The sequence below is a fragment of the Alligator mississippiensis genome, chromosome 5, assembly GCF_030867095.1.
Source record: "Alligator mississippiensis isolate rAllMis1 chromosome 5, rAllMis1, whole genome shotgun sequence".
In the NCBI taxonomy this organism is placed as follows: domain Eukaryota; kingdom Metazoa; phylum Chordata; order Crocodylia; family Alligatoridae; genus Alligator; species Alligator mississippiensis.
Window position 1 is genome coordinate 84,392,305 of NC_081828.1, and position 22,402 is coordinate 84,414,706.

The 22,402-nt window shown below is 44.9% G+C and overlaps 1 protein-coding gene across 2 annotated transcripts in view; it reads right to left on the reverse strand.

Annotated features, from left to right (window-relative positions):
- LOC102557688 (deleted in malignant brain tumors 1 protein) overlaps positions 1 to 16,640 on the reverse strand; it is a 40,863-nt gene extending 24,223 nt beyond the window's left edge. The window contains exons 1-4 of one of the 2 annotated variants that reach the window (XM_014611411.2): positions 16,567 to 16,640; positions 16,268 to 16,442; positions 3,135 to 3,161; positions 1,135 to 1,464 (exon numbers count right to left, since the gene is read on the reverse strand). In XM_014611411.2, the coding sequence (XP_014466897.1) occupies positions 1,135 to 1,464; positions 3,135 to 3,161; positions 16,268 to 16,361 (451 nt within the window). In that variant the 5' untranslated portion in view covers positions 16,362 to 16,442; positions 16,567 to 16,640. Of the gene's footprint in view, positions 1 to 1,134; positions 1,465 to 3,134; positions 3,162 to 16,267 lie in introns of both variants that reach the window. The other variant, XM_014611413.2, reaches the window with a different exon arrangement.
- Between the last annotated feature and the right edge of the window lie 5,762 nt (positions 16,641 to 22,402).

Sequence of the window (22,402 nt, forward strand, 5' to 3'; positions counted from 1 at the left end):
CATGGTGGCATAGTGCTTCCTCCCATGCTGGGTCCTCCCTCCTGGGCTGTGGAGGCAATTCCCCCCCCAGAGCTGGTTCAGCCCAGTTGCAGCCCTGTGCCCTAATGTGGACATAGAAATCTGGGGGGTGGGCACATGCCCCCCCCCCACACACTCCTGGGGTGTCACCTGTGTCCCCTTATCCCCAGACATGTCTCATGTGCTCTTCTGCCCCCCCTTTCCCACACACCCACCCCCTTCCTCACACACTGAGGGCTGTGGGTTGAGGGCATTGGGTCAGGAGTGATGGGTACGATCAGGATTAGAGGGCTATGGATCAGAAGTGATGGACACTGGCAGGGCCAGGGGGCCATGGGTAGGGTGTGAGGGGTACTGGCAGGGACAGGGGGATGTGGATTGGAAGTTGGGGGGCACTGGCAAGGCTGGGTGGCTGTGGGTTGGGAGTGAGGGGAACCATCAGGGCTGGAGGGGCTGTGGCTTGGGAGTGAGGGGCAATGGCATAGGCAGGGGCAGGGCACCAGCATATCAGGGCTGCTCAGTGTCACAGAATAGCAGGGAGGAGAGAAGACAATGGCAGCTGGACCCACGTCTTGGTGAGGAAAGGGGGCAGGAGAAGCTGTGATTTTTCATGATAAAAAATTCAAAATCAAATGCCAAAATATATAGAATTTATTTTATTATAATGATTGGGGCACTGGTAGGCTTCCAAATTGCTTCAAAATTGTAAATATATCAATAAAACATTGTGTTCAACTGATACCTGTATCTATATATAGTGGCATTTCATTTTAATTGCGGAAAAATGTGGATTTTAGAATTTTTTAATCAGAGAATTTGGGATTTTTAAACAGAGAAAACCAGGATCCCTTTATGTTGAATCCCATACTAAACACTAAACACTAATCCCATACTAAACACTAAACACTAGCCAAGCCAGTGTTTAGCTCCTGGCTGAGTCAATGAGGTCAATGTGCAAAGAGTACTGTGACTGAGCTGCTACTCTGCTCCCCAAAGCACAGACTCTGCGCAGAGCCCTGGATCAGTTCTGACTCACAAGGAAAAGTATGATCTATGGTTCAAAGCACCAAACCTGATGCCTTCTACCCCTTGAGCTTTGTGAAGGATGTAGGTTACCTGAACACACAACGCTGGCATCTTCTATGTGGTTACAGTTATGTTTTCCCCAAGGGTCTGCGCTGCATTCAGAGAGGGCAGATTCTGTCCCTGTGCAGTTTACTTCATCCAGCCAGATACGATCAGATCCTGCTCCATAGCGAGACCCGCGTGGGGCTGATAGTGCTGTCCCACAGCCCAGCTGTCTGCAGACCACATAGGCCTCAGTTAAGTCCCAGGTGTCATCGCACACAGTGCCCCATGTGTTATTATAAAACACTTCGACTCTCCCAGCACAGTGACTTGGACCATTCACTAGTCGGATCTCAGCTGGGCCTGGAGTGGCTGATCCTGCAACAACCCAAAGGAATATTCAAATATAGGAATAAGACATGGAATACAGGGAATTTCTTCCGCAAAGGGACCTGGTAGTTGAATGAGTGGCTCGGGAGGCTGGGAATGGAACACAAAGTCTTCTCTACCTGTGGGTTAGGTCTGTTCTCACTAACTCTCAAGAGGTACAGGGCCAAATCTGTTCCTGCATATTATACAGCATCCAAGGAGATGGGGCACCCCACCACAGAGCTGGGTGTCCCCTGTGATCATCAGTGCCACCCTGCAGCCTAGCTGCTTGTGCCCAGCCACCTCCCCTGACTCCTTTTGTTGCAGCTGGCATCATTGACCTTTCCCCCTCTATTTATGAGTGGGTCAGGACTGCTCACCAGCCACAAGCAGGGCTGAGAAACCCAAATGGAAGGCTGGCCTGAAATGTGTCCCACAAGAAATAAAGGCAAAATGTCCATTAGGGCCAGATCATCCCTCTAACCTAAGTCTGGGATCACTCTTTCACTGTAGGTTATGAACTTAGGGGAAAACCAGGATCCCCTATGGACAGTGAGAGTCAAAGCCCAGAATCTGATTTGGGGTTCCCCAAAGTCAATCTGGCATTATGCCAGGACAGCGCTAGCATCAGGGTTCTGGTTGTGAACCTGGTTACCCCCCGGTCAATCCAGGTATACCCCATTTGCTTCAGTGAAGTCAGGGCTTCATTCTGATCTCAATTACTTCGAGAGAAATCTGGAATCAATTTGCCCCATTTGCTTCAATGAAGTGATGGCTGGATTCTGACCCCAGCATTGTACAGTGACTGTGGTGGGAGTGCCCACCCAACAGGTGCCCCTAGAAAGCCTACCTGATTGGGCATCTCTGGTGATTTGGGTACAGGGATGTCTAGCATGTGAATCCCAGATGGAATTAGGTGTTAGATGGGCTCCTCTGCACTTGGCTCTGCCAGGATGACAGTAGCTCTGGGCATGCTCAATACCTGGACTATAGGTGCCCAGGGGGTGAGGCAGCATTTCTCTGATTTTTTCTTTTGAGATCCCATTTAACATGCCTCAGCTTCTTTGTGAATCCTGGTCTGAGATGCTGTTGAAAATTTTGCCCCTGATCCCTTCACATGAATTTGGGGCTCAATGCTGCGATTTTTTCAGTGACTGAAAACTGCTAATAGCCACATCAGAGATCTCATTTTTTACTGAGTCAAACTTTTATTGACTTTGCTACCTCACATAGGAGCTGATCAAAGGCCACGCATCACTCTGACTCACTGGGCAATAGCAGGTCCCAGGGGCACAATATGGCCTGGGTCTTTGGACAGCCAGGATTCCATGTGTCCTATTTACCCTTCAGCCACACTCAGTGGTTTTAGTAACATAACTGTGGATTAATATAGCCTCTGTCATCCAGGGATCTCAAATGCACAATATTCGCACCTCACAAAATCCTAACCAGGCTGGGTCAGTGTCTATTGTTTCTGACTAGCTGGAAAGGAATATGCACTGCATGGAAAGGAAGTGACCACATGAGGATGTAGACCACCATCTCCCAGCTCCAAGTGACATAATATAGTCACTACTTAAATAATCCTAACACTACCATCCTCCACTCCAATTTATGGGCTAAATACCCAGAGAATCATGCACAGATTCATGCACCACTTGCACACTGCAAATACTTACCAGGCACCAGGAATCCTGGAATGGAAACTGAAAGAAAGAAAAGACATGGCATAAGTCTGCATTTTACAGCTCTGCAAAAGCTGGACTTCCTGGGTGATGTCAAAACACTTATGGAATCATAGAATTGGAAGGGAAATCAAGAGTCATCTGGTCCAACTCTATGCACAAATGCAGGAACGCTATCCCAAATCCTTGTCCAATGCTTATCCAGCCTCCTTTTGAAAACATCCAATACAGAGTATTCCACAATTTCCCCAGGCAGTCTATTTCACTTCCTCAGTCTTCTAACTGTAAGGAATGTTTTTCTTGTCATGTTTACACATTTATTAATGTACCTTAAATACTGCATATTTAGTTTAGTATTTCCTTAATGAAGTACTAACTAAAACAAAAGTTTCTGCTCAGTAGCACTGGCACACAGTTACTTAGTGATACTTACTGTACATTAGCCATGGGGGTTGTTAACTGGGGGTACATGTAGCCCTGGGGGTACTTGAGAAGGCCCTAGGGCAGGTGTGGTCAAAATGCGGCCCACGGGCTGGATCTACCCCACCAGGCCATTCTATCTGACCCTCAGGGCCCCTCAAAAATTTAGAAAATTAATATTTATCTGCTTCTAGCTGCCTGTCATTTGACCCTCGATGACTTGCCAAAACTCAGTAAGTAGCCCTCCGCCCAAAATAATTGCCCACCCCTGCCCTAGGGGGAATGTGCAGGCAGGCAGGGATGGAGTGCTGCCACCAACTATCCCATGCTGCTGCGCAGGCACTGTCTGGCTGGCCGGACACAGTGGGGAGGAGTGTGGCAGGAGTTCACATGTGGCAGCTGCTGCCACTCTGCATCTGGCTGCACACCCCCCACCCCTCTGGCTCCATGTCTAGTCATGTGCCATCCCCACCCCACCCCCGCTCTGCGTCTGGCCGCCAGGGGTACACTGATCCAAAGGTTGAAAACCCCTGCATTAGTCTAATAACACTGGGCAGTAGACTATTAGCACGTTTTTTGTTGTGACGCTACTGCGCAGTGTTATTAGACTCATACGCAGTAAGCATCTTGTGTAGACATGCCCTCTGATATCTAGTTTATATTTGCTTTGCTGCAATTTGAAGCCATTGCTTCATGCCCTGCCTTCAGTTGTAAGGGAGAAAAGTTGTTTTCCCTTTTCTCTATGGCAGCTTTATAACTATAAGAAAAATGCTACTATGTCTCCCGCCTTAATCTACTCTTCTCCAAGCTAGAGATGTATGGTTCACATTGTTTCTTTCTACTGCTTGCCTTCCAACCCCCTTTTTCAACAGAGGGGCCTCTGGAACCTCTCCAGTTTTTCAAAGTTTTTCTTAAAATGTGAAGTATAGAATTGCGCTCGTAACTCTAGATAAGACCCAGGCAGTGACAAAAAGAGTGGTATTATCAATTTCCATGTCTTACACCTAATACTCTTGTTGATGCAGGCCAAAATTCCTTTTTTTTTTATTGAGACTACACCACATTGCTGACTTATGTTGAGTCTGTAATACACCAATCACACCAGATGCTTCTTAGCAACAATACTGCCTGCTAGAAGGTCATTCCTGGTAGTTGTTCCTCAGCTTTGCAACTCCTTCTCTCCTTGAGGTCCACTAGGGCCTAAGCCTGGCTATCTTTCACAAGTGATGTAAAACCTTCTTTTTTGGGCAGGGTTTTAGCAGACAGGGGTATGTTTTGAGATATTGTCTGTGAAATGTATTATTTGTTTTACCCATTGTTATGATTTGTTTACATTATAAGCTGCCCCAGACCTTTTTGGGTGAAGATGGCATAGAAATCAAATAAACAAGCAAAAAAATAAATCTTTAATAAACATGTGAAATAGCACTAGACTCGGGATAGATTCCTGTGGGACTTCCACTGACTAAGCATCAGGAAGGAGACAAGATAGGGGAATTTGATCAGAGTCAGTCACTGCTTCAAAACCTTCCAAACCAATATCTGGTTTCATGCTGTTCCTTTGTAAAACAAGGCATCCCTGAAATCTACCTTCATTTATTTTGGTATGAATTATCTACTGGGAGCAGAGCCAGATTCTGTTCTCCCAAGCCCTAAATCTAGACAACTAATCATAATGCAGCTATTTTGTAAACCTTCTTATCTACAGATTATCTATTGTGTTTATTCAAATTACAAAAGAAGGATTCCCCCCCCCCCCCCCCCCAGTTTGCACGAGGAAAAAAACCCCCTTGTCTTATAATTGCATATGATAAAATCTCACTAAATACATTGTCTATCATTAAACTGTTGTCAAAAGCAGCATGTGCTCAGCAATGCAAATCAACTATGAAGTTGATTAAGTGCAGTCAACACTGACCATGACTATAAAACACATGACTCACATTGGGCAAGTATACTGATAATAACCATTTTATGAACAAACTAAAAGAAACTACATTCACACAAAGCTTGACAACCTCCACCTATAACACTACCTTGTTCTTATTACACCTCTTTCCATCATTAGCAAACTAACTACTCACAAAACTCCCCTAACCCAAGAAAAAGCAGTAAATTTCTGCACCAATGGCTCCACTGTACACAGGAAAATTTAGGGAGACACTGGGAATCTCTGTCCAGACTTCCAGTTAAGAAAGGCAACAAGGCTATTCAAATGTTCTGCTTTAACATCCAAAATGTCAAACATTATTTCCTCTATAAACTCATATCTATTCATCATACAACTTCTTTATTCTCCTCCCCCTGTTGCTTATTCTCAGGCATAGATTACGTGCCACACCATCTCTTCCCTCCTCCTCTCTTGTTTCTCTTTGTAGGCCTGGCTTAGTCCTCCCACTAATCTTCTTCTTTCCTTCAATCACTGTTTCATTCCTCATTTCTCTCTCCTGACCTCCTCTTCTCATCTTCCCATGTTCTTCCTGCTGAATAGACTCTTTGCTCATTCCTTCTTCAAGAAAGCCTCTTTCAAAACTGCCCATCCCACCACACCTTTCTTTCCTACCTTTAATCATCCTCTTTTCCCTACCTTCATGTCTACTCTCTGATTCACTTCTTATTTCTTGGTCCACTTTCTTCCATAGCTACCATTCTCCTCTCCAAAACCACTACTGTTCTGGGCTCTGAGAATACCTCTTCCATCCTGGCACTCTTCCACCCTGACACTGCTGGCATCAATCCAGGCAGTAAACCAAGCTTCTAGCTGGCCACTACATTTTACCTTAACCAGGAAGTGGTTGAGAAGCTATACCACTAACAGGAATCTACCACAAGACTAAGCTAGCATACCCTATCTCAATAAGACATATGTTAGGGCCCAATAAGCACAGTCCCCCACACCACTGACTCTTTTTCCAAGTCATGGTGAGCCACAATATTATATACAGTTCACCAAGAATCCCTCTGTTGGCCCTTCTGTCAGCCTGGTGCATATGATTAGCATGGTCTCACCCTCCATGAAGTGAATCTAGACCAGGTTGCCTTGTACCTCATCTGTATATACATTTTGGTGCATCCCAGGACTAATGACAAAAACTCCTGGTTCCAGTCATTGTGGGGGAGGGGGTAGGGGGGTTGCTAATTAGCACATGAATCCTTTGTGGGGAGTATCTGGAGTACACACACATACTGAGCACAGCTGAGCTGTGGGGTCACCATGGCTTGAAGTGATGGTGACTCTGTGGGACCCAACCCAATAAACTATGTGGTAAATACTTTGGACCAATATCGTACATAGTTTGTCTGTCCTGGGGGTCTCCACCTTGCCACGACAGGGTAACATTGCTTGAGGTTTATGGAGCACAAGCCACCTGTCAATGGTGGAGTGCAGGGAACTTATGAGGGCAATATTTTTGCTGATGTTTCTGTGTACTGCATTGGTCTTTCCTCCTCTTTTAGGACTCCAGATAGAAGAAGATTGCAAGAACTGTATAATGGAAAATTGACTTGGGGGCTGAGGGGTGCCAGATGTACTGCTGTTCTTCTGGGCCAAGTACAGAAGCCAGATCTGCAAACTAGCAGAGCTGGAGCAGAATCCCAAATGGAAGGCTTTGTGAGATACTTTACAGGGCCCTTGCTGTGATACTGGCAGATATATCCAACTCGTGCCCATGGACCTTGGAGCCATCCTGGTTCTACAGGGTCATGAAGAACTTCCAGAACAAGTACAACAAGAGCCCAGCAACCCTGAAACCCCCCCGTAAAATTAAAGAGGTAGTTAGAGCAAGGGTCAGACTGTCACCTGCGGACATACTACCTGGCAACAGCTACCAGACAACGTAGGAATGTATTTTTCCACAAGGTCCTACAGAATGAACACAGGGGCTTTAAGTGGCAGTTAGCCTACTGGGTGATCCCTGGATGGATGCTGAGATACAGAAAGGGGCAGAAAGGCCCATCAAATTGCCCCAGGCAAACCTGCCAGTGGAAGAAGCAGACAATCAACCAACTTCCCATACACCAGAGAGGTGTGAAGGAGAGCAGTTGTACTCCTCATGATGATGATAGGGCTCAAGACCTTGTCCAGAAAGGTTGTGTTGTTCGAACACCTGAGCAGGCAGCAAGGGGCCAGCAGCCCGCTTGCATCAGTTCATCTCCTGCTTCAGGAATGCCCGATGGAAGACCAAGAACCTGCTTAAATACAGATACATGAACCTCCCAGTGGATCATGGCATCAGAATGGGAGTGAGTGAACTACAGGTCTATTACAGGAAGACAAAAGAAGATGATGGGGAGAAGATGGTGGAGGATGCATGGAAGAGAAAGGACTGGGGGGTACTGTTCAGAAAGGAGGCACCCGGAGAAGATGATGACGCTGAGGAAGAGGACAATGAGTGACAAAAAGGGGATGAGTGACAAGGATGACAGGGTGGAATAGGGTGACAAAGATGATTTGGACTAAGGGCAGGGGAGGGAAATGGAGGAATTGTGGGAGGAGTGAGGGTGGGAAGGGGAAGGGAGGATAGATGGAACAGGTAATTGTAATAGTTCAAGAAGATGGTGACAGGCATGTGGGCATACTGGAGTGTGGGCATGTGGGTGCACAGTGTGGTTATTGTAATGGGGATGATGATGGTGTAATGGTAGATGGTTTTTGGATTGTTAAGTGAATTGTATCAGTCATGAGACAGGTGTGTAGAAGTGTGGATATATTTATTTATAGAGAAATATATATTTTAGAAAAAAAAAAGTTTGCATTACATATAAGTAGATGCCAAAGTGCTGCTCAAAAATGTGTTTATGGAATACCTATGCTAAAATTTGCAGCAGTTTCAAACAAAATTAGCATGCATCAATTCTGGATAAACTAAGTGCAAATTGCTACAGTCATATTTAGTTTCAAGGTTATTGTTTTTAAATTTGTTCCTCACTTCCATGTGCTCAGTGACAGCAGGAACTGACAGTAAGGAGAGGGGAAGGGACTATTGGGGAAAAAGGTTGGTTGGAAGTGGAAAGCAAAGGGCTACATGACCCCCCAGGTTTGTTTTCCCTGCTGTAGTAGTGGGAGGGGGACAACTTCAAGGCAAATCTCCAATAATTAGATTCTACACCTGGAAAATTATGACAAATTTGTAATTTTTCCATATATAGAATCTAATAATTATGTAGGAGTCATCTTATAATTAGGGTCATCTTCTATTCAAGTAAATACAGTAGTCCTTCATTATTATCCACGTTTCACCAAAGCAGAAAGAAATATGGTGTCTTGCTGAAGGCCAGCCCAAATCTGGCAAAACATACAAATAAAAACAAGACATTGAGGTGATAGGGCAGTACTCTTCCCACTAGACAGAACTGAAGGACAGAGCTGCTGACTTCAATGAGGAAAGGACCAGAATCTGAATAAAGTAAATCCAAGTTAAATCCACATGAGCTTCTCCAAGCATGTCTGGGATTCCTGCATCCCTTGCACTGTCCCTGCCACCTTCTGCAGATGAAGCATTGCAATTTGTTACATAGCAAACTAAAATACATCAGATGTGTTTTACTTCACTATGTAACAAAATCATTTAAATTGAAATATGCTGCCACACATGTATAGTCTAATAAAATTGAAACGTAATATGCCACCACAGGTGTCAACTATGATGGCATTAAACTGGTAAAAAGGGGCAATTAAACTGCTTAAAAGGCCAATTTTGTCATGTGTACAACCACCCTTCATGCCTAAATTTGATACCTGCAAATGCAGGTATCAAATTTAGGAGTGAATAGTTAAAGCACATTAACGAATGTGTAGGCGCATTAAAGTGCATTAACGCTGTGCATGTGGACTGACTTGGGACTAAAATTAATTCCACTAACACACACACACACACACACACACACACACACACACACACACACACACACACACACTAACACTAACATTAACACTAACACTAACACTGACACACACAGCATTAATGTGCTTTAATGTAGATGTGTGCCTAAACCTGCTAAGTTAATTTGCATTAAATTTAGGCATGCTTAAATACACGTGTACACACACACTTAAATTATAAGAGTTTCTTCTCCCTCCTTCAAGGACCTCCTGATGGATGAATGCTCAGTCTGCCTCGTGCAGTACGTCTCAATTGCTTCTTGTTCACATGAGTTAGGAATAGGTTTTGTCTGGGGTGAATCATAATTATTTTGAGGTCTAAAGCTTCTCACATCATCACTGACTACTTCATCCTAAAATCAAAACTGTGTTACTGGAATGAAATTTCCAGAGATTGTGACTCCCATCCATCCATCCATCCATCCATCCATCCATCCATCCATCCATCCATCCAATTGTTTGAATTTACTTCCTGATCTGATCTGACTAAAGGTAATACCAAAGGTATAGCACCCAACAGGAGGAAATACTTTCAGATCTCCTTTGAACAGAAAAGATATAAATTGAAGTTTAAAGTTCCTCAGGGATCAGTGGTCATCATCTGATTACATTTTAAGCGTAAATGAGAGGACAGTCCAATCAAAAATATACACACCTGGTGCAGCAAAGGAGCCGGGAACCCCAAACCAAATCTGAGATGTTATGGAAAGGTTACTGTGACTCATTCAGTCTTGTGACTACTACTTCTGATCACCAGTGAAACTGCCATGGGTGACCTTGAGGAAATGAAAAATAACTGAATAGCTGTGTCCATGAAGGTGAAGGATTCAGGAGCTCAGGTAACATTCTCATCTCTCCTTCTGGTAAAGGGTAAAGACTCAGGCAAGAACAGATGCATCCTGGAGATCATCTCATGGAAGTATTTATGATGTCAACTGCACAGCTTGGGCCTCTCAGATCATAGGGTGCATGTCATTCCAAGATGAGTGCCTGTTTGATGGAGAGGAGATCTATCCACTGAGTAACAATAAGAGAATCTTTTCTTATACAATTGTAAACTAAAGGAGAAGGTTTTATTTGAGGTTCAAGGAAGTAGGAGACAAAAAGCACCACAGGGAATTAGAGAGAAGCATGATCTGGATAAAGGGCTTATGAGAGAAGGTAATAAGGGAAATCTAAGTAATGTCATGAAAGGGAAATAAGTAGGGCAACCAGCTAGTCATATACAGTAGCTTTGCAGTAATGTAAGGAGTATCAGGAGAAGTCAGAAGAACGGTCAGTTCTTTAGCATGCATAGAATTATGATGTAGTTGGGATAACTGAGATTTCATTTTGGGATTGTTTCTATGAATAAAATACTGAAATGGGTATATGGCTTGTTCAGGAAGGACAGGCATAGAAAAATGTGAAGAGGTAGTAACTTGTATATTTTAGATATATACACTTGTTCTAGAATTTAGAATGATGTGGGACATAGGCCTGATAAAAGTCTTTGGGTTAGGGGGAAACAGCAAAGGAGACAATCTCCTATAGACTACCAAACCAAGAGGAGGAAGTAGATGAGGCCTTTTTAAACAATTAACTGAAGTATCAAAATCATAGGGCCTGGTGGTTATGATGGACTTTGATTGCTATGCTACAGTCTGGTAAGGTAATGCAGCAGTGCATAGAGAATCTGCAAAGTTCTTAGATTGTGTTATGTACTTTTTGGAAGAGATTGTGGGAAAATCAATTAGAGTGGAATTTCTTCTCAATTTTCTTCTTACTAATAGGCAGAAATTGGTTAAGAAAATGGAGGTGTAACACATTTGGGACCATGAAAAGATAGAGTTCATAATCTTAAGAAAAGGAAGAAAGGAGAGCAACAGAGGAAAAACATCATACTTCAGAGAAGCAGATGTTAACAAACTCAGAGATCTGGTGAGCAGGTTCCCATGGAAGGCAAGTCTAAGGGAAAAGGTATCCAGATGGGCTGGTTATCCTTTAAGGAGGAAATATTAAGGGAACAAGAAAATTGTATCTCAACACAAAGGAAGGATAATATGAGCCTAAGTCCTACTAGAGAGGATTACCCAGGTTACCCAGAGAGGTTGTGGAATCTCCATTCTTAGTGGTTTTTAAGACTTGGCTAGACAAAGCCCCAGATGGGATGGTATAGTTGGTGATGACACTGCTTTGAGCATGGGGTTGCACTATATGACATCCTGAGGTCCCTAATTTTATACGATTCTATGATTTTACCCCAGATTCCAGCTGGAAGTATTCAAAAACTAGGATGAGTCATTCCCCAGGGATCAGAAGAAGTGGGCCCTGCTTACTTAGATCTTTATATGGCTATACCAGACAGAAGAAATCTGTCTGGGCAGCAGGCTGCCTTTCTGTGTTCACCGTCTGCTTAGAACTCCTAAACTTGACTCTGTGGTCTGAACCTCTGGATTGTGACTCTGTGCTTGGAACTTTCTTATTCCTGTTCTTATCTTGGACCTCTTGGCCCAGATCAACTTCTTGTCCTGTTCATAACCTTATCTTGACCCCTGGCTGTCTGTCCTGGACCAGGATTGATGTCCAGTTTTGACGTTGGCTTCCATTCTGGTAAACCCCTAACCCAGTATGGTCTGCTTCGACTAATTGCTTTTGTCCCCATCAACCTTTACAGATTGGAAGCATATAAAATGATAGGCTTGTGTAAACCATGGACTCTTTAGTGAGTTTAAATTTCGACATACATATATATGTATGAAACTCCATAGTGGATCAACATACAGGCCCATTTGATTCATTTTGTATTTCTGTTATGCAAAAGAAGGATAGGATTTGAAGAACAGAGCAGAAAAAGTGGTGTCAGAGATGCAAAAAAGGGCTTCCAAAGACAGGTATAACTTCAATGGACAGTATCCTGTGGGGCACCACCAGAGCAGATTACTGTTAATACGCAGCTTTTGCTTGAGACATTTGAGCAGTCAGTAGTTGTTGATAGCCGTGGACTGCTTCTCAAAGTGGCCCAAAACATACACCTAAGAAATCAAGAGTCTGTGACAATAGCAGAGTTTCCAGCAAATTAATTTCTCACCCGACATGGGATTCCAGGTGAGTTAAATGCAGATGAAGGAAGATACTTGGAATCGAAAGTGTTTGTTTAGGCTTGTGAGATTCTAGAGAATGGCAAAACATGCAGTTGTCCAATTTCCTATGGTTGGGTGGGAAGATGTGAAATTCAATGTGACTTGGGATATTCAACTAGCTGCGTAGTAGAACACCAGGAAAGAGTCTGGGACCATCATATCCTATTTCAAGAGATGGTTCCCAAAAGAGAAGCCACAGAGTGTACAAAGCGCACCTGAGTGGTCCTCAGGTATGGGCATGAACTAAAGCCTCCCGAAATTATTTTGCAAAGAGTTCCTGAGGAGAAAAAAAGCAATGCAGACTATTGGCACTATTGAGAAATCCCCAAATCCCAAACTAAAAAAATTCACACCTCTGCCAGGGAAAATATGAGTACTGTTTCTGAGAAAATGAAAGACATATATGCTACAAGGCCATATGGGGGAGCCTTGAAAGGAAGATCTCTGTTGTAGGTTGGGTAGAAATCTTTAACTGATTGTGCTTTGTGAGTGACCCTGTACATCACTGACCTGGATAAAAGAACTGCTGGAGTGTAAATTACAGCTGGGTCCCAGGACTAAACCCAAAGTTATACATAAAGACCATCTAAGAAAATGGGCACTAATGGACACAACATTACACTTTGGATGCCTCCAGAAACTGATAAAGCAGCTGTGGAAGCAGAAGCTGGGAGCGTTGTGACAGAGATGAATTCTGCATTGGCCAGAATGCATGGTATCTGTCCTATCCAGAAAACGCTACAGAAACAACAGGAGTTTTTCAGGATCTCAATGCTAAGAAATTAGTCAGGGAGAGAAATGTTCTGGGGAGATATGAATGGGAGTAAAAATGTTTTGCATTGGTGTTATGAGAATGTCTTGATAAAGAGAAATGATTCCATAGGGGGCAGGACTAAGAGCAATAGACTCAAGCTGCATCAGAGAAAATTTAGGTTGGAGATTAGGAGGAACTGTCTGACTGTGAGGGTGGTCAAGCATTGGAACAGGCTACCTAGAGAAGCTGTGAGACTTCCATCCCCAGAAGTTTTTAGAAGCAAGTTATACAGACACGTGGATGGGATGGTGTAGTCAGGGATGATCCTGACTTAACCAGGCAGCTTGCATGAAGGTTTACTGCCATCCGTCCTGAGGAAAGGCTATGTATTCCATACCTGAGACCCCAGAGATGAGTGCCCTGGTACTTGGCCAGCCATTCTTCTGCACCCCCACCCCCGCCGGCCTGCAGCCTGTAAGCAGGGTCCAGGTCCCCCTGATTCTCCAAGTCTTGTTCCACTAGGTGAGGTTGGCCAGAGACGATACTCACGGATTTACAGGGAAGGTTGCAGGCTCCTGGAGGTTACTGAGTGCATTGGGACTCCAAGGTTTAGTGAACTTCCTGTAACTCAGGTCCAGGTCGCTGCTCCTCTGTTCTGTTGCTCTTGGCACTATTGAGAAGGCCTCCCTTGTGCCCCCATCCCCTCTGACCTTGGGATCTGTGTCTTCCATGACAGGAGGCTGAAGTCACGGCCCTTTTGTGCTCCAGACACGGGGCAGCTTTGACCCCTCGGGCGGGGGGCTGGACCTGATAATCTTGTGAGGTCCCTTCCAGCCCTAATGTCTATGAAATCTATGAAACCTCATAAAATCCCATCCAGACTTACTTTCCTATGATTCTATATTCTCAGGTTGCAGCTTGTGAATTACTACTTCCTATTCTGTTGGGGATAGGTCATTCCTGGTGTCACCATTTTTAAATTCCTGTCAAATTCGTAGGTGTTGCTGCAGTGAGGGATGTTGTTATGCTGGAAAATATTAATGACTGCTACCAAGTGTGCCTTATGCCTACAGGCAACCACAGACCTCATTAAAACTGGTGTTCCTGTTAAAGGGGGAAGCAATTTAGCTGCTTTATAGAAACAGTCAACTAGAGGCTATAGAAGTCCTTACCCAAGAGTCTGAGGGTACCCAGGCAAGATGCAGGAGAGGACGAGGAATGAAGTCAAGACTGTTTCTAGGGACTGGTCAAGAAACTTTCCTGGGGATTTAGGGGAGAATGGGCAGCTCCTGAGAGCTCAGAACTGTCTGGGAAGGCAGGCTTGGAAATCCAGAGTGAGGCCCCTGACTGCTTCTGTTTACTTGTAGTGTGTTCAGGGAGAGAGGACTTTGTGCACACTGTAAACAAACAGGACGGCTCCACATAAAAGATCTGACTCAAATAATCAATTTCTTCCCCTAAATGCAACAGCCTGGAAAGACCTTGAATATTGACTAGCTGCTTGGGGCAGGAGGCAGTGATATTACGGCTTGAAGAGACAGTTATGATTATTTGGTCAATTAGGTCCTTCCCTGACATGCACACTTTTTGAACTCTTCTATAGTTTAGGGGTTGACATATCCAAAGGGAGTTATGGGCCTGTCTCCCAATGAATTTCATCCTGACTTCCTGTACCCCTTCTCACCCACATATCCTGTCCATCTTGATTATAAGGGACTCTCTCTCACTGGGCACATGTACATGTGAAATATGTGATACAATAAACTCTGGAGCATATCACACCAGAGTTTATTGTTTCTGGGTGCAGCATTTACACATTCACATTGAGCTGGTTCAGAGTAGCTCTAGGTTGGAGCACATTAAGCCAGGTCAGAGCAACCCAGAGTTGCTCTGACCCAGCTCAGTGTGCTGCAGAAGAGCTGTCTGGGGCAGCTAGGAAACATCTCCAGGATTAAAAAACATTCCAGTTCCTTTCTACTCTGACAAAATTAAAAAAAAAAAAGAAACTAACCTCTTCTTTTTGTAAAACCACAGAAGCAGTAAATGAAAGAAACTGGTGGACACTTTGAGGGCTTAGGAGAATAAAAGAACTAATGAAGCTGAAGTCAAGAAAACAGTTATATTTTTCTGATACTTCCCATTCCACTGTACTACTTACTAGACTCACCCTTACCTTTCATTGCTGGAAAAAATGTGTGTGCTGGCTTCCAGCCTCCTTTCACAACCAAAGGACTTCACACTCCTCTCAAAGACAGGATTATAGCCCAGGTGGGGGTCCTGGCTCCCACCTGCCAAGCTGACATGCCTCCCAGAGTCAAGAATAGCACCTAGGTGCACATCCTCATAAATGTGCACACAAGGTTTGTGGTACCACAGACCCATTTGTGGCACCGCAAACCACACATAGAACACGTGCACACATTTACCATGCTGCTCATTTCAGCGCAGAAGGCTTTTTTTACACTGGGAGATCCCAGTGTCAAAAAAATATTATACTAAAAAGAGTGGTGTGGCACACATGGCAGCACAGTGTGCTGCAGAAAGGGAGCCTGGCCAGCCAGAGCCACATTCTGACTGATGGCCAGGCTCCAAGTGCCCAGGTCACCATCACTGCTGCCCCAGAAGGCACGCAGGACCCCAGGTAAGTTTGCTGGGGCCAGCCCAACCACTGGCCCCAGTCTTCTTTACCCCACCCAGGGCAATTTTCCACACACTGGAGCATGCATGCAGGGGCATACCCAGGGACAACTAGAAGCAGCACAAATATGTGCTGCTGCTATTTATCCCATGGGGAGCATGTGCCCCTGCATATGCGCACTCATGGGGACTTGCCCTAAGAGTCTTGGGGTTATGGACAAAGCAGTCCAATGAATAATGTTATGTGGGACAAGCAGTGCTGAAGGCTATCATGGTTGCTGGAACTCAAAATCAAAGGGATAAGGCCACTCACCTGAGAGCCATGCCAAGAGGACAGGTATCCTTGTGGTTCTACCTCCAGTGCAGGCAGCTAGACTTCTGCCCAGAAGGCACCCTGAAATCTCCATTTTGTAGCACAGACCTTCTGGGAGACCAGTTCCAGCGAGGCCGGGGGGATGCGTGGCTGGAGATTACAGCAGAAGGTTGTCCTTGTTTGAGAGAGAAGCTGAGTTCAGTGTCACATTGCAGGTTGGGAGGGCTGGAGATGAGACAGGGCAGAGACCCAGGGGCAGGGCATGTGATAGAAATATCCCTTCCCTCTTCCCCCCTCACTTCTCTTCACTCAAGCTGATTCCCTTCTGACTTCTTCCTTCAGTGTTCCTGTGCATGGCACTATACTCTCATATGCAGAAATGATCTTTTGCACGCAGTTCCATGGCCTTATTTATATCACTACATTGTGAAATATGGAGCTGTTCCAGGAACTGCCTATGCAAACACTCCCTTCTGGTTGGGGGGCCTACAGAGTGGGGTGGAGAGTTGTTCCTCTGAGTCCAGAGCCTATTATGAATGAATTCACAGATATTGGCTTTGGAGTACATAGGGGCATGAGGAAACATGGATGGGCTTAACTGAAAGTGCAAATTCAAACCCACGCAGTTATAGAAGTACCAAGGCTAGGTGGACCCATTCATTCAGGTGGCGGAAGGTTTAGGCTTACATTTTCACAGGGACCCATTACTACTTCCATGTGCTGCTACCAGCTGATATAAATGAAACCAGAAAAGTCCCTTTTCTATTGGAGTCAACATAGGTATATCATGTTCAATTCACTGAACAAAGTTCCCTCCTAGACAAGGTCTAAATCTGTGTAGACATCCATTTCAATTAAATTGGTGTCTCTTCTGAAGTTGCTGCTCAGACTGTGAGTATAGACATGCATGGTATGTTCTAAAATTCCATTAATGTAGTACAGCTTGCCCTGTATCCTGTGTGTTTTCACACCTAGTCACATGTGTAAATGTGACCCAGTTTGTTTCCATCTGTATTCAAAGCTGGGAGAGTTTAAAGGGGATTTGGGATATTATGGTGAAAACTCTCCTCATTTCTAGTCCAGGCAGGACCTCAGAAATCTAAGCACCCACTTCCCATTCCCTTCCTGGCAGAGGGAGAGAACAGGGTCACTCAGCAGAATTTCTGTGAAATCCCACAGGCCTCAGAACTATGTGGTGCTAGGAGGTTGTGTTTGCTCGTCTAGTTCCAGGAACAGCTCTTTTGTTTCACAATGCATTACTATAGATAAGGGAATGTTCAGACATTTGTTCATCTGCAAGGAATAGGCTGTGCAGGGATATGCTGGATTATGAAGACAACAGGCCAGGATGGATAGGGAGGGATTTCTGAATACCAGGTGAGAGGGTCCATGGGTAATATGATTGATAGGGATCCACAATGCAGATGCCAAAACATGTATTGTGAGAGGATGGAGCCATTTAAATATTCAATGTCTGCACTAACTGCCACCAGGCAGGGACAGGCCCAAAGCAGCTCCATAGGACCCAAAATGCAGAAACCATTGGCAAGCCCAACACTGGATGCACGAGGGCCAACTTAGTAAGGAGGGCTTTAAATTAGGTTCCATGGGGATGGTGGTCAAAATTCTCCATTAACATTGCAATCAAGGTGAAAGGACTGGAAGAAGCAACTCAATTCTGGGAAAGGGACAGAGAACCACAAGACAGTAACATGTGATGGAAGTAAATCATATTGTAAAATATGACTGATGTATGTATGCAAAGTGAGATGTATAGGGAATAAACCAGATGAGCTGGAAGCTGCAGCCTGTGAAAAGAACTATGACTTGATTGGTACCAGTGAGCACATCTGCACATTCATTAATGCTCTGTAATCAGTGCTACTATGCATTAGTGCAGATGAACACTTTTTAAGTGATGTTAATGCACATTACATTAAATCTACTGCATATTAGCATATAAGAACAGTTTTTGCCAGCTGCGCTAATGCTTAGTAGCATTAGTCTTCTGCACATTAAGCATCTTGTGTAGCCGTGCCCGCAGACAACTAATGGGACAGCTCTTATGACCGGTATGTCCACATTGGACACATCTACACATGCATTTGATCTGGGCTCAGTTTACTCTGGAGTAAACTTCTGTGGATTAAGCGCTCCAGGGAGGGCATCTACACATGCAAGGACTAGGAAGCAGATTTACTGCTCTTAGCACCAAACTTTCTGCAGCCCTGAAATGGGCCTCTGCCACAATTGTAGGGAGCTCTAAGATCTGGCCACAGCTGCCAGAAGTTGGCAGCCATCTTTAAAAGCCAGCCCCACTGTGCTCCCAGTCACTTCCTTGCCCAGAAGCAACATGCATAGTGCAGAGGCAGCATGTGGCAGTTGTCTCCTTGCACCCTCTGCCTCCCTGTGCTATGGCTGCTTCAGCCTCTGCCCCTGGCTTTGTTGACCAGTGCCATAAGCTCATGATGGCTGCTGTGCTGGCCCTGCTGACCTTCTGTGTTGAACGCTGCCTGGCTGACAGTCATCACGGCCAGCCCAGTTCCCCCATGTGTAGCAACTGCTTGACTGGCCGCAGCGCACTATTCCAAGGACACTGCCACACAACAGCCACTGTCAGGGACTCTGATGAAGGTCTTCCAGATGCCACTTCTAGGGCTACCATTGCCCTCTTGGGCCTCCAGCCCCACTGCCTCTGGGTCTGCCACACCAGCCAGGACTGGTGGCTGCACATCATCCATCATGTGACCTGGCATGACAAGCAGGCTGGATACATTTTGGCTGACCTGGGCCACCTTCTGGGACCTGTTCGGGCAGCTCTGGCCACACCTGGGGTATTTGTACAATTGCATTTTTTGCCCTGTCTTGCACTACAACAATGTGACTGTTTGCAGAACAGAAACCATTATTTGGGTCACAGGAATAGAAACTGTATCCAAAGCAATTTTCTCTTCCTCCTCCTCCTCTTTTGTGCTAGAAAGGAGAAATTGTGCACCCTGACCCAGAATGAGAGTTTTTATCCTTGGCCCAATGAAATGCACATCTCAGGGTCTTGATCTTGGTTTGGCACTGTGTTCAGTACCAGTTGTGCCCTCACATCTCAATTTCTTTTGCAATGGTGGTATACACTGGCTTATTCCTCCTACTTTCAAGCTGCTCTATGATCTTTTCCTCTGACCAAATGTCCATCAAGTCCCTTAGTTCTTCCCGGGTGGGGCCCTGGTTGATGGGTGATCCATCGGCTACATACTGCTGGACTTGGTTTTCTAAGACATCGGGAAGCTGTTCGTCGCCAAGACATTGTCAAGACCAAGGTATTCTAACAACAACTGAGTCACGAAAGGTCACTTACAAATTTTGCGGGGCTATTATATAGACATGTCTTGAATGAACCTTTTGAAAATTCCACATACTAATAATTGTGAAGGTGTCAACTGTGTCTCAGAACCAGAAGTCAGGGCAATGTGATCAAGCACTGTGTGAGGTTTTCTGTCTATTCTCTTGTTGTATGAAATACACGGTCACTTAGTTTGATCTCAAGTTACCTGAGAATTTCCTCGTTTCTTCTTTTCTTCTTCAGTGGTGACGTGGATCTCTCCTGCCACGTCTTGATGTTAACAGATTTATACCAGGAGGATATGAGTTAAACACCACTGGATTAAGGGGTTATTGAATTACTTTGTGTTTTGAAATTTTCCAAAAATAATGCACTGGTCAATCAAAGATGAAAACTCATGGTGTGTTCTTTATGATAGGTTTCTTTTATTAGATATCTATCTAAACTTCTTTTACATTAATTTTTTTCTTTCTTAGGGACCACCATATCATGGGTTGAAAGATGTGACAGGGTCTAGTTCCTCAAGCTACTACCCAACTTTTTTCAGTATAGGTAAGTCTTAATTCTTAGAAACTTCTCTAAACAACACACAATAGACTTAGAATTAGGAGAAAAAAATAGTTCCAGCCCTTTAAGTTCAATGTGCCTAATTTTCTTGGGGGGGGGGGGGGGGGTCCACCTTTTTTTGAAGATTATCAGTCTAAAAAAACTCCCAAACAATAAAAAAAAAAAAAAGATGTCTTCCCCTTTAAGTCTCTATGCGAGGTTGGGCTTATCTTTTCTCTGTTTGTTTCTTCTTTATAATGTTGCTTTAACCCAACTCATCACTTCATCATTTAAGAGAAATACAAGAAAAGTTTTACTTTGCACTGTAGGGCTCAGTTGACTGTGCTGGCCCTCAAAGTCGCACCAACTCTCCGATCAAGTTCCCAATGATGAATCCTACATCTGCATCTCTCGCTTCACTGCAACTCTCCGGTTGATCCAGCCAGCTCCCAGGCCACTCCCTTCTGCCCCCACACTTCCAATCGTCCCTACAGTTATTCTTCAGTGCCCAGTCTCTTTCCCTGTCCTCATCTGGGGCTCTCTCCCCCTCCTTCTTCCTTCAGGGTTTTTCTAGCTTCACGGAGCAGCTGCTCCAGAAGCGTGGCTCTCTTTTCCTTTATTGGTTCTTGCCAGTGTTCGGTTCTTACTGTCACCAGCTCTCTCTCTTTATCACACATTTTATCACACATCTTCCCCCTTAAGACACCGCTAAGTGCTTTTTTTTTTTCTATTGCCAGCTTTATATCATTGGAGGTTCATTGACTTTGGTTGACATCCAACTCAAGTTTTTCTGATCAACACCAAGATAAGAAGTCTGCCACAATGTTGGTCTGGCTGGGCCTGTATTCAATTCAGAAATGAAAAGGTTGTAAGGCTAAGGCCCACCGGGTGATCTGAGCATTGTCAGTCTTTTTGGTTTGTAGCCACTTTAGAGGAGCATGATCAGTGATTAAGGTAAACTCCTGGCCAAGAAGATAATAGGAAATATTCTACCCCCCACTTGATAGCTAAGCATTCTTGTTTGATTGTTGTGTACCTTTGTTCATGGTGGTTAAGCCTGCAACTAACATAGGCTATAGGCCAGTCTAGTCCTTCGTGTTCCTGTGACAGTACTGCTCCCAGGGCTTGATTGGATGCATCTGTCTGCAGAACAAAAGACTGTTTGAAATCAGAGGCCTGCAGTACCACTTCCTTATGTAACCCAGGCGGTACTCCAAGAGGTACCCCGTCTCCAATTGAAGGGATCAAAGCAGGTGCACAAGCACTATGGGAGGTGTAGGGACTCTCCTCCCCATATAGCGAAGAGCCAGACCACCAATGAGGACTTAACCATATACCTTTTAATGAGGGAACAATACTGGGAACATAACCAGTATAAATCAGGGGGGCATAGGGGACACTACAATGCCCTGAAGGGGCAGGATTCAACAAAGGTTAGACACTTACAATCATAGACATATTCATCCAGTTGACAAAAGACAGGGTTAACCAAAATGTAAAACACAAACAGCAGAACAAACAATACTGGTTGGTATTACTGGAAATACAAAAGGAACAAAATACAAAATGTCAAATTACAAGGAATATAGGGCCTAAGTACCTGGAGGGGGAGAAAGGGGGAAACCACAATGGCCCCTTTCCACTGCAAGAGGAATTTCTCCTTGTTAGATCACTCACCTCAAGTCACCAAAGCTGGGACTTAAACTCAGATCTCCCACATGGTAGTCAAAAACCTCTGCCACACAGCCACCAGTGCTAGTACCACTCCAAACTGCTAGGGATCTTGACCTTCCCAGGGCCCCGGCCTCACGTTGAGCTGCTTGACCTCTGATTGGAGAAGCTGGAAGCAGAGCTGGGAACCTCTCAGGTCACTGCTCAGATCTTGCTGGAACTGGGGAGACTTTCCAGCTGGCCACAGTCTCTTGTAGGGGATCCTGAAGCCCAGTGGGGAGCCTCTCCTGCCAGCCGCATGCTGCACTGCTGAGGACCCCAGTGCTGCCTGCAGGTCCCACTCCTTCAGGCTCTTCTGGGGCAACTGCTCTTGCCCCTCTGGCTCAGCTCTTGCCAGCTCCTTAAAGCTCCTTCCTTGTGGTCCCTCTCTTGTCTCTCCTAAATCAGCCGTCTGCCCCTTTTATTCCCCTCCAGGTGACCCAAGGAGCCAATTAGGAGACATGGAGGGTGAGTCTCTGGGGCCTGATTGGTGAGGAAAGGGAATCCCAAGTCCTCCAATCATCTTTTGCCCTTTCAAAACC